Genomic DNA, 12717 nt, shown 5'->3' with positions numbered 1-12717 from the left:
CTTCAGGAACTGGAAGAAATGTAAACATCATGATTATAGAACAAAGGGATTGTTTAGAGAAATGGAAGAAGATATTCGTAATGTGGAGATAGTATTCATATTTGAGGAAGGTATTGCTAACATTTTCTAAACGTGAGAATGGTAGTGGAATGAAATCTGGTTTTACTAAAGCATGAAAGTGATATTTAGAATGAACGTGGTTGTAGTAGTATACAATATCGTAAAATTGATGTGTAGAAGAATGGAAAAGTGAATAAGGCAATATGCCCCAGTGAAAAAGTTTCATGTATTTATTAGGGTTATTCGTATTTCGAAGAAAGGTTGACCTGTGGTTAACTTATGAGTGGTTTGTAGGGTTAGTGTCATAGAAGATCAAATTAATTTGTGCAAGAAAAAAAAACTATATTACTGAAGGTTTAATTTTAAAGGAAACTGGAGAGTGATACGTGACGAAAGCGGATGTATTCCATTATTTAGGAGATAGTTTTAAAGTGGGTAGATTAAATAAAAAAAATAGTTCATATTAGCTCATAAGTTAGGGGAGTGAAATTGAAGTTCCTTAGAAAAACTGTAAGAAAAGAGGGACGAAAGTTGCAAAGAGGCCCGGGAATTAATTATCACAATGCCTGGATCCGTTGCTGTTGTTCAAGATTGAGCCGACATTACATTAGCACGGACTCTTGCTTTTAGAACAGCTTATTATCTTGTATCGGAGACCAAGAGTACATATAATACGAATATTTGTTGGAGACAGTTGACGAAGCCCGGTTGTCATTGGTGGTAGTCGACAGGATGCTGTAATCTTCCACTGCAGTGGTCTCTTGGCTCAGGAATATAGGCCCACGGGGGAGCCGTTTCGTTCGTTCTCGATCGAAGGAATTGAGAATTGAATGAGAACCAACGAAATAAAAAAAAAAAAAGCGAAAGGGTTTATATGTTTGGAGGAACAAGAAGGGTTTGTGGTTGCTTTAGGCAGAGGGCCCCTTCGTATCCCCTCCGGAAGTGACGTGGGTGTAGACGTCATGGTATCAACAGTGAAGAACTGTTTCTTATGAAGAGGAAAAGATGATGCGGATTTTTTTTTAATCCTCTTTATGAAATTTTTCATTTTGTGGATGTTTACTGAAGGGTCGATCGTTTTGTGTAATTTGGGAGATGAAGTTAGCGCTGATGTTTTGCTTGATGATATTGCTTGTTGGGTAAATATTATGTTTTGTGTTGATTAAAACTCATTGCATATTTCACGGAGTGGTTTGCTTTCGATTTGTTTCGTGAAATGGTGTTAGGGAATGTTTTCCTAAATGTTGTGGTGGTTGTATGTTATACATTTTGTAGTTAGATTGTGTCCTGTTGCACGGGTGTGTTGTAATGGAATCGTCATGAGTGCTATTTCATTTATAGCGAAAGCACCAACAATAGAGCTTTTATGTCAGTGAAAAACTACCACGTTTTGAAATTTGGGCTTTTATGTCAAATAAAAAAAAAATTCACGTTTTGAATTTTGGCCTAAGTTCGTTCGTATGAAATTTATTACGCATTTTCACGTTGATATTAAGCCTATGTAGGTCGATTGTCAACACTGGACCCCAAACTAGGCTAAAAAAATTTTTTAAGGGAAACGCGAACGATAGATTATGAAAGAATAAGGAATGTGGTTAAAATGCGATGAACCAGCTCTCCTGAGAGGAATATTATTTAGACAGGTGCAAGTATTCAGGACCTGAGTAAATAGATTGAAGACCTCATATCTTTTTTATCATTGTACACTTATCTTATTTTTCTTTCGTTCTCTTTCCCCTCTTCTTCCGATGTCTCCGTTTAGTATTGCTTATCCTTCCCTTTGCTTTAGTATGCGTCTTATGAGAGAATTGTTTCTTGATTTTCTTTCCCCTGTCTCGTTGTAGTTTTCTGTAAAAGAAATTTATTGTGCCGGCTTTGTCTGTCCGTCCGCACTTAATTCTGTCCGCCCTCAGGTCTTAAAAACTACTGAGGCTAGAGGGCCGCAAATTGGTATGTTGATCATTCACCCTCCAGTCATAAAAAAAAAAAAAATTGCCGCCCACTAACCTTAGTAGTTTTTATTTTATTTAAGGTTAAAGTTAGCCATAAACGTGCTTCTGCCAACGATATAGGTCAGGCCACCACCGGGCCGTGGTTAAAGTTTCATGGGGCGCTGCTCATATAGCATTATACGGAGACCACCGAAAGACAGATCTATTTTCGGTGGCCTTGATTATACAGAGTACAGAAAACTCGATTGCGCCGAAGAAACTTCGGCTCATTTTTCACTTGTTTATTTGTTATGAATTCTTTTCCCTGTAACAAGATTTGTTTTCCATTTCTCATTTACTTGCTGTGCTATTCCGGGCTATTCAGAGCTAAAAGCTATTTGGGGATCGTGAACGTGATTCTGTGGTCGTGTACGGAGTTTGCGCGGCCTAGAAGAACTACGGAGGAATAGGGGATCGCATTTTAGTCTCATTTAATCCGTCCTTTGAACGCAAGAAAGGCTTGCTGTTGACGTTTTCCGACGTGAGCACCCATACCTTTGATGAATGGTCTGTCGTGACAATGGGTTTTACTCCTCTGAAAAGACGGTGGCGACACGGCCTTCGTTTTGTACAAGACTGACTTTCTGTGTGCGTGTGTCTAAAAAGTTACGTGGGAGTAATTGATTTCTGATATAATTTCTTCTAATCAAGAGCTCTCTGTGTGCAGTATGTACTACTTTCGGAGTTACTGATTTGTTAAATTGACAGTAAATGGCCTTTTCTTTTTGTACGGGATATTGATTCTTAGGACCGTGTCAACTTTATATTTTTCTACATTTTTTCACGGAAATACTGGTTAACGTGGCTCCTGTCTCTTGTTCTTTTGCTACACGTTAGGAAGGGGTTAGTGAAATTTTTGAATTTTATTTATATATATATATATATATATATTTATTATATACATATATATACATACATATATATATATATATACTGTATTTATGTGTATGTATGTCTGTAAGCACTCGTTTGGGTTTGCAGGCGAGCAAATCCTATATATCTATATATAAACCATAATTATATTGTATGAAACACACGCTCATTTTTCGAAATTCCTCTTTTGACTAGGGTACGAATGCCTAAGAATTGCGTTCCGTGCATCAGTAACAGTGTATTGAACATAAAATCTAGGATAATTATAAACCATTGAACTCCAGTTTGAACTCGAGTAAACTGGAAGTGTGTGTGTGTGTGTGCGTTTGCGGTGGCCCAACGGACAGAAAAACAAAAATATTACAGGTAAATCAGGCGCACCTGTTATCCCCCCACCGCTGGCGTGTGCCACCAGTGTGTATTTCTGAAATCGGCGAACTCGATATCAAACAGGAAAAGAGATAGAGGCAAAAATTAAATATACCGAGGGACTGGTCGTGACTCATAGGTTACTATTCGGATGACTCCATGAAGGCGGAAAACGAAGGCATAAACAACGATGGTGCTCTGTGGATCCGTCGGCTGTTTTAAACAGGTCAGTTCTTGGTGCTTCTTTATGTTACAGCGTGTGTGTGTGTGTGTGTGTGCGTGCAGTTTTGATTTTATCATTAGGACAATAAAGAGGTTCTCATGGCATAATATGGAGCCAAAAACGCAAATGTTGTCCTTGAAAGATTGCGGTTTCTGGGAACGACAAAAATTGTCTGCCATTGCTTATTTTCATTAGAACTGAGTTTATATATTTTTGTGCTTCGCCTTTCTAGAAAGACGTGTCCTTTACTAAAGTCATTCCGTGAATTTGATGAAAGTTATAGGCTGGGTTACTCTGCATGTCTTGCGTTTTAGGGTTATCCATCTTTCCGTTCGGAAGCAAGTTGCGTAAGATAAGAATATTCAGCTGTAAGGCGTTCCGGGAAATCGACTGTGTGTCAGTCGTTGTTTTTAACAATTATTCACTGTAATAACTGACTCTCCCCATTTTTTCTTCCATACGGTGATTATGAGATTTTTAATGTATTTTTTTACTAAATTCCTTCCCTACGGAAGAAAAGCATAATCAGCAGTAGTGAATAATGATCCATATTTAGTTGTGACCTTTTCGTCGGGTGTGGGATGGGGTCGTTTGATTCTTTGTAGGCAATATGTCATGGCTTTGAAGTATGCTGGTCATTTCCTTTCTTTTTGTTCTTTTTTCTATTATGCTGATACTTCTCAGTAATTGTTATTTTGATTAATTTTGTGAAACTAGAATGAAATTATTTTCCTTGTTCAGTAAATGAACTTAAAGTTGGTATAATGTGCCGACAAAATTTAATAGTGTTAGTGGTTACGAAAAAAACTCAGTTTTTTTGTAGACATTATTATTGTGACTGACTAACGTACTAGTTGTACCTGGAGTGCAGTTTTGTTAGAATCTGCAAATTGTCAGCTGTGTGCCTGGTAAGACCGAAGCCACGTACATAATGCATTGATAGGTTAAGAGAGGATTCCGTAAGTCCACGTGAAGCCTTACCCTTGCCTCTACTGTATTTGGTCAAGTGTTCAGAAATCCCACATATTTATTGCAACACTAAATGCTATAAGACAAAGGACATCAAGTTCTTCCGCTATTCAGGCTCTCTCTCTCTCTCTCTCTCTTTCTCTCTCTCTCTCTCTCTCTCTCTCTCTCTCTCTCTCTCTCTCTCTCTCTCGTTAGAAGTACGGTATTTTGTTTCTGAACAGCTAGTTTTATATCATACCAGATCTCTCTCTCTCTCTCTCTCTCTCTCTCTCTCTCTCTCTCTCTCTCTCTCATAAGTATTTCGTTTGAAACAGCTGTTTTGATATCAAACCCAGAAATAATTTTAGTTTTTTGTTTATTTTTTTTTTTTTTTTTGCAAGGCCGGTATCGAAATTTGGAAGTAACTTTGCTTCATTGGTGTCCGCCTGAAATACGGATTATTGGATGTAGTTGATGTTTTACTTTGCGTCTTATTGTATTTTGCGCGTGCGACGTCATCGTCTTACGCCAGGTTTCCCTCGATTTTGTTTCCATGGAGAGGGGAGCGATTTTCCCCTCTCCAGCTTTCTCTTCCCTCTATATGGAGCGGTATTGATTCGCGGTTTTAATGCACTTCCACTATCTCTCTCTCTCTCTCTCTCTCTCTCTCTCTCTCTCTCTCTCTCTCTCTCTCTCTCTCTCTCAAAGAAAGGGGAAATGGTGCGCACGCGCGCCTCTGCACTGGAAATATATCCAGTAATTGGAGGTGCGCTCTGAATAACGAACCGGTTTGTTCGAACGACACAAAAATAATTTGTGTTTTTTTCCCAGTTGAAGTTTCTGTTCTTTCAATAACGTGGCCTCTCTCTCTCTCTCTCTCTCTCTCTCTCTCTCTCTCTCTCTCTCTCTCTCTCTCTCTCTCTCTAGGGCTTTTGGGTGCACTTCTGTCGTTAGGGTTAGTTTCGGTGGCGTGGACGCCAACCATATCAGCAAGCATTCCTCTATAAGGGGAGTCTTTTGTGTGGGGATGACGAGGGGTAGAGGTAGGTAGGTGTTTATCCGCCCCTCGCTGGGCTTCGCCGTATTACGTCGCCTTCAGGTTGAGAGAACGTCGGTTTTAAGAGGCCTTGCGATTTAGTGGGATAGAAGAGAACCTCGTTGTCTGGTATACCGAAAGAGAGGAATGTTATGGAAAGTAATAAATGGGAATAGAGTAGACTAACCTATTGCGTTGTCGTTGCAGGTCTTTGTTCTTCAGCTTAAAATCAGCGTTGTTTTATAGCTTATTGTAGTTATAGTTCCTCTAAGATTTTCGCTCTCTCTCTCTCTCTCTCTCTCTCTCTCTCGTCGCATTTAACCAATCATTTGTTGTTTTCTTGGAAGAACTTATGGCAGTTTTATGTCGCGGGACTATTCACGAGGAACGCCCCAGGTATGCTGTGGAGGAGGGAGTGTGGATCTTGTTACGGGGTTCTGAATGGAATTTGAGGGGAGCTTCAAGAGAGGGGAAAACAAGGGCGAGGGGAAACGAAAGAACTTTCTCCTTATTAGTTTCTCTCTCTCTCTCTCTCTCTCTCTCTCTCTCTCTCTCTCTCTCTCTCTCTCTCTCTCTCTCTCTCTCTCTGTCCAGTATGAGTGATTTCATTATGCTTGAGAGAGCTGTTTGTGTTATGGGATTGATTGTGAATAAAGTTACCGGAAAGGAAAATTGTCAAGGCATTGCTACAAAGATACTGACCAGAGAGAGAGAGAGAGAGGGAGAGAGAAAGAGAGAGATGGTAGTTATATTAATTTTTACAGTCATTAAAAAAAAAAAAAAAAAAAAACAAATACATGCTCGACAACTTCCACTGGAGAAAGGCAGTCGAATGTTTACTCTGGAATGGGTGCAGCATTTTAGTTTTAAAAGTGGATATATTCAGTTCTGCTTGAAGTTTTGTTTTCGGGTTTTAGCTGTTTATGCGGGGCTGAATAAATTGTCGATTTCAGCAGCACTGTTGTGATATACGTAGGTGGCGGTCTTTCATAGTCCATAAAAAAAAATCCCCCCCTCTCTCTCTCTCTCTCTCTCTCTCTCTCTCTCTCTCTCTCTCTCTCTCTCTCTCTCTCTCTCTCTCTCTCTCATAAACTGGTCCCTGCCACATTTCCGGTGAGGCCTCGTGTTACAGCTTGGTGGTTGCTGCTACGTATGTGGATCATTTTCGCTTCCTCGAAGCGAAATGTGGATCTCTCTCTCTCTCTCTCTCTCTCTCTCTCTCTCTCTCTCTCTCTCTCTCTCTCTCTCTCTCTCTCTCTCTAGAAGTATGTTATTTTAGTTTTTAATGCTTTGAAGGGGAACGAGGATTACTGAGTTTTGATAGAGTGCCAAGTTTTGGGGTTGGCTGTTTGAAAAAGTTTCCTTGTAATTGCGTGTGTGCGTAACAAGGAAGAACTTCCGTTCGTGTGCGTGAATGTGCGTGCACAGAGAGAGAGAGAGAGAGAGAGAGAGAGAGAGAGAGAGAGAGAGAGAGAGAGAGAGAGAGAGAGAGAGTGGATTCCAGGTTTTCATGCAAAGTGAAGGGAAGTAATGGCTCAATTACGATTATTAAGGATGGTATGTGAATTTATGACTTATAAAGTGTGTTGTGTTTCTGCAAATTAAAACTTATAAGTATTACACACACACACACACACACACACACACACACACACACACACACACACACACATATATATATATATATATATATATATATATATATATATATATATATATATATATCTCCATGTAGATGTATGTATGTAAGCATGTATGTTATGTAGATATATGTATGTATAGCATATATATATATATATATATATATATATATATATATATATATATATATATATATATATATATATATATATATATCCATGTAGATATATGTATGTACGTATGTTTTCATAGGTGTATGTGCATTTTCGTTAACATCAAGCCTCAGAGTAACATGCAACACAAGGGTTATATCCGCATCCATACTGAAATTGCTTAATCGTGTAAGAACACCAGTGCAGAAAACTTCCGCAACATGACAGAAAGTTCATCGGCTGTCTGTCAGATCAGCCTCACGCACAATCATAGGTCTGTATCCTGCAGGCAGAGTAGTGCTTCGTGGATCTTAGGACCTTTTCCAACACTTCTCACGTCGAGTATCCTGGACTTTCTAGGTCTTCCTCTTCCCTTCCTCTCATTTCCGAATTTTACGTCCTTTGCGCCAACCTGCCATTCTCCATTCTTTCCGCAAAAGCAGACCACCCAAAATACACCAGTCTATCCTTTCACGTAAAGATAATCATTTTACAGTTGTTACGGTCGCACCATATTTCCTCACCCTTTCAGTAATAATTCAGTAAAAAAAAATTATAAAGTAACTAAGTTGTACTTGGGTTTAAATAAATTGGAAAAGTGATACACCCTTTTAACTTATTCAGTTACATAAGTAAGCTATTATCAACTCCATAAAAGTTTAACATGTACTTAGAATATGTGAAGTCACATTAACAAGAAAAAAAAGAGACCAAGACAGCGCTAGTTTTGGTCTTTTTAATGAACGGGAGTAGTGCTGTTAATGACACGCATACAGTTAATTAAGGCAATAAAAACGCACGAAAGTAAATAACAATGACGAACTCTTAAGTGGTATGCATGAACATAATGAAAAGGACGTTTATTTAAACATTATGAAAACCAATAATAGATCATGAAGTCACCATAATAAGTGAGCACACAGATATAGTAGCAGAAAAAATATGGCTTTTTGCACGAGATGGGACCAGTTCCAGATGCACAAATGATTAATTACACAAAATAACGACTCATTAGGTTGTAACATTAATCAGAATTACGTAAAGAATATAAGTCTACTTCTCGGCCAATATGTTTGTATTAAGTGTTAAGGTGGCTGGTAATGAAACCATTAAAGAGTTTTTTTTATTTACCATGAAACTCATTAAATAGCATAGAGGGCTCCCTCAAATATGTATTACAATATGGTTCTCATACGGTTAGACAGGTGTGGTGTGCATTTTTTTTTTTCTCGGGCCAGGCACTGATTGGTTCTAGTTTGAATGGAGGGCCAAGCGTACCTTAGTTTGGTCCAAGTATGACCTACATTTGCTCTTCCGCTGATCTGTGCGTATCAAGGCGGGGGCTAACACTTGGAGGGTTTTTACATCTGACCAGGTTTGTTATCAGCAGTTTGAACTGATAAAAATGACTTCCCTTCACTCGATTCAAATAACGACGGCCTTAATATTGTGACAAAGACCACGAAAATAACACGTTGTTGGAAGGGCTAAGAGTTGCTATGGCTGCTTTCTGTTAGGTGTGAATCTGACAGCATTTATCTGTGCATTACATGGAGAAAAGGAGAAACGTGCGTAGTTACAGCATAGTCGATTACATTACATGTCTGAATACATTTATCTCTATCAATAATTATGACATACTAGTAGGTTAGGGAATCGCATGCGTATTTTGCATGCATATATATATATATAATATATATATATATATATATATATATATATATATATATATATATATATATATATATATGTATGTATGTATATTATATATTATATATATATATATATTTTATATTATATTATATATTATATATATTATATATTTTATATTATATATTATATATATTTATTTATTATTTAGTAACATAGAACTTTTAGCTTCGATAATTTTTTGTTGCATCGAAAGTAGAGGTTATTCTTTGTAGTCTCTAGAGGCAAGTCTTATAGTCTTGTTAACGATGTTTTATCTCATGGATTCGAGCTGTCAGGTCTTTTGACTTCCCATAAAGCAGTACGTTTACAACATATAAACCATTTGTTTTATCCAGATATAAATGTGCATTTGCATCCCCATTTGTGTGTAGGCAGTCAATGATTTTTTTTCCCTTTCATTTCGATATATCCATTGCGTAGGCTCTCAGCATCACGCCATGCGGTACAGGAGTTGGAATAGATTAAAACGTCAGAGCGGGGCTTTATTTGTGAAAGGATGCGGATACACATCCTTTTGACAAGACTAGCAAGTGTGGGAATGGTAAACATCACTTCTGATGCTGTTTTATTTTTTTGTTGTGAAGCTGGCCTTTGATGTAAATCGGAAGCGTTTTATTTTTCTTTTTGATTGATTTAATTTTCTTTGTACTTTGAGTTTTATTTTACGATGAAAAATTCTGGATGTGCATGCAATCAATGCTTGTCATTATATGGTCTGAAAAAGATGAACTCGAAAACTTCCATATAAGCGGATATTGTGTTCGTGTGCGTTTTGTTCTTCAGACTTTTGTCCTGGCTTTGTAAGGTTTCAGAGTTCATCATGACTTCGAGATCTGTGTCTGTTTCGTCCATCGCCCTGTCAGTCACTCTTCAGTAGAATATTGTGTCTCCTTTCTGAACAGAATGATGTTGCCAAAGTAAAGAGAGATTCTCCTCTCCTTGCTTTGGATTTTACCAACTATGATTGGGTGTTCTTAATGTGAGCCTGCAGGTCATGATTATGTCGTAACGTGAATCTGTTTTAACCTTTGCTTTTGTATTATGTAATTTGCTGTTGATTGCTTCACTGGGATGCCTTCTACGTTGAGGACCTCTTTTTAAAGTGTGCACATTTTGAATTATGCAGCAAAAGTTTATGTTTGGTCTTGTACTCCGGTGCTGCCGTTATTATTTACTGTCAGTGCGATCAGTGTCACAAACAAAGAAAAACCCCAAGGGTATGTAAAACCATTGATATTTTTGCATATCATAATTTTAAATTTACTACTGCTGTATTGGTGGATGATTGTAAGAGAAACTGAAATGGTGTAAGCTTGATCCTTGATCTCGCCGAAGGAACAAAAAAGATAAGGTAATGAAATTGAGGGAGCCAGTCTTTGAGCTGAAAGGAATCCAGACCCCGAGAAAGGGAACTGCAAACTAACGATGTCACGTTCCCTGTTCTGTAAATGGGTTTGCATAATATTGCAGTAGTTTCTAATTGTATTAAATTTATATATTGTGTTCCCAGATGTCGGCAAAGTCATTTCTTGTTTTTCCCAGTTGTGGGCAAAGCTTTTACTTCTTTTACTCTTGAGCCTCTTATATATTTGTACAACATTCTCTCTCTCTCTCTCTCTCTCTCTCTCTCTCTCTCTCTCTCTCTCTCTCTCTCTCTCTCTCTCTCTCTCTCTCTCTCTCTCTCAGTTTTTCCTGGGTTCCCTTTACATTCTTCAAATCACGCTTGCAGTATCGTCTTTATTTTTCCTTCAGATGTTAAACAGTGGGGAATTTCTATCAGGCATGTTATCATCCCACCCGAATGGTGTCTGGCGTATGTGTATGTATGTATGTATGTTGGCGTAAACTTTTCAACTTTCGATTTCTTGGAGACCACTGGATTAATGTCAACTGAACTTGTCTCAAAGTAATCATGGGTAAAGGTGATTTAATTTTGTTCAAAATGGGCGACAGCCCCCTCCCCGATATTAAATAATTAAGAAATTGGAAACTGAGTGGGGGACATTTTAAAAATGATTTTTAGTAGTGACTTGCATAATAGCTTCCGTGCGCAGTGCGCATTCCGGATTATTCAAACTATATATGGGCTCAAAAGGAGTTCAACAATTTACAAAGGATTTTATTGGTAAAATTTTAGCCATAATTTTTCTGCAAGTGCAAGGAAATGACAAAGGGGTGTGATGTGCTTGTAGGATATTTGTGAATTATAATTTAGGATAAGTTTTTATGGTGTTAGATATATTATATAGTCCCATTATATTTTGACTGACTGACTGGCTTTTGTGTCATGATGGAGATATGTTGAAAAAAAAAAAAGAATCATTGTCATTTCACGCTTTTATATTGCTTATTAAATGTTCTTTGACAATAAGCATGGAATTGCATGGCAATTAGTTATAACTTTCTCTGCTACTCATACATTAATGATTTAATTCCTGTACGAGCTGTTATTCTTTTCAGGCAGATTTTCTTATTTTTATGTTATAAATTCACATTTTTGTGCTTATGTAATTACTCAGTAATTGCTTATATGCCGTTATTTGATTCCAGTTTGCTGTTCCTACATCTGCAGTCATTTCAATTTTTAGAAATAAGTATCGCTTTGTGCATTTCCTGTTGACAGTTGCATAAACTGATTTTAGAGTCGGTTTGGGGTTATATGTTGTTTTCTTTAGTGGCATGACATTTGAAAAGGTCGTATACAATGCATCCACATTTTAAAGAGTATATGTCACTGTTTTAAAAATGATCTCAAGCGCCGTTATTGAAAAAGGTAAATGTTCCCCGTTTTATAAATGTGTCGAGTGTGATTAGGTGGACAAAGTACCCGAATGAAGGTTTTTGGGACAGTATTGTCTTCCTCGCAGAGTTATATTGTTATGGAAATAAAGGGGAATGCTGAATGCTGTGCTTACACGCTGGGTATTTACAGTTCATTTTTTGTTTATAAAACCTCCAACATGTTTTCAAGCCCAAGATCTTTCCTTTGGTAGATTTATGGACCTTTGTTTTACTGAATATTATTTTACATACATACAGCCATCGCTGATTTCTACATGACTATTCTTGTAGGAAAAATACCTCTTATGGTGAGGCCATTAGTTCCTTGAGTTTTTCTTTCCATATGACCGCGGGATATTTTTTATTTAGATGAATGATGATTTTTTTTACTCGACATTTTCATTACCTGCCTAGAAAAGGTTTGTTAATCTGGCTTAGCGTGTGAAGAGAGTAGCCCTCCCCTCCCCTCATCCTCCCCTCCCTCCCTTCCTTTCCCCTCATCTGCCCGTTCCCTCCCCTTTCCCTCCCTCCCCTTCCAGTTCCCCTTTTCCTCCCTTTCCCTCCCATCCCCTCCCCTCCCCACCCCTCCCTCCGCCCCCTCCCTTCCCTTTCCCATCCCTCCCCTCACTTCTCCCTCCCCTTCCACTCCATTCCCTCTTTCCTTTCCCCCTACCCTTCCACCTCCCCTCCCCTCCCCTCCCCTCCCCTCCCCTCCCCCTTCCCTAGGGAATTGATGATAAGCGAGTTTTCTTTGTAATGCCTTGTTGACTCAGGTGGTGTTACAGGTCGTGTTACCAATCCAGGAAGTCTCATGAAGGAAAAGAATGACTCGTTTCCACTTTTTTAATTTTTCTTCTTTTTTGAAGGACCTGCTTAACGTAATGCTTAGGTTTGTTTCACTGATTTTTTTAAAAATTCATTTTTGCTGTG

General features: G+C 38.2%; 1 protein-coding gene across 23 annotated transcripts in view; it reads left to right on the top strand.

The window, feature by feature from the left end:
* Positions 1–12717, top strand: part of Ptpmeg2 (Protein tyrosine phosphatase Meg2) — a 191220-nt gene that overhangs the window by 76904 nt on the left and 101599 nt on the right. The window contains exon 2 of one of the 23 annotated variants that reach the window (XM_067087953.1): positions 3120–3519. The exons of 21 other annotated variants lie outside the window; for them this stretch is intronic. In XM_067087953.1, coding sequence (XP_066944054.1) covers positions 3484–3519 — 36 coding nt within the window. In that variant the 5' untranslated portion in view covers positions 3120–3483. Of the gene's footprint in view, positions 1–3119; positions 3520–12717 lie in introns of those variants that run through there. One more of the 23 variants, XM_067087949.1, reaches the window with a different exon arrangement.

This window comes from Macrobrachium rosenbergii, chromosome 44 (genome assembly GCF_040412425.1).
Source record: "Macrobrachium rosenbergii isolate ZJJX-2024 chromosome 44, ASM4041242v1, whole genome shotgun sequence".
NCBI classification, from domain to species: domain Eukaryota; kingdom Metazoa; phylum Arthropoda; class Malacostraca; order Decapoda; family Palaemonidae; genus Macrobrachium; species Macrobrachium rosenbergii.
This window is presented reverse-complemented; position numbering and strand designations above follow the sequence as displayed.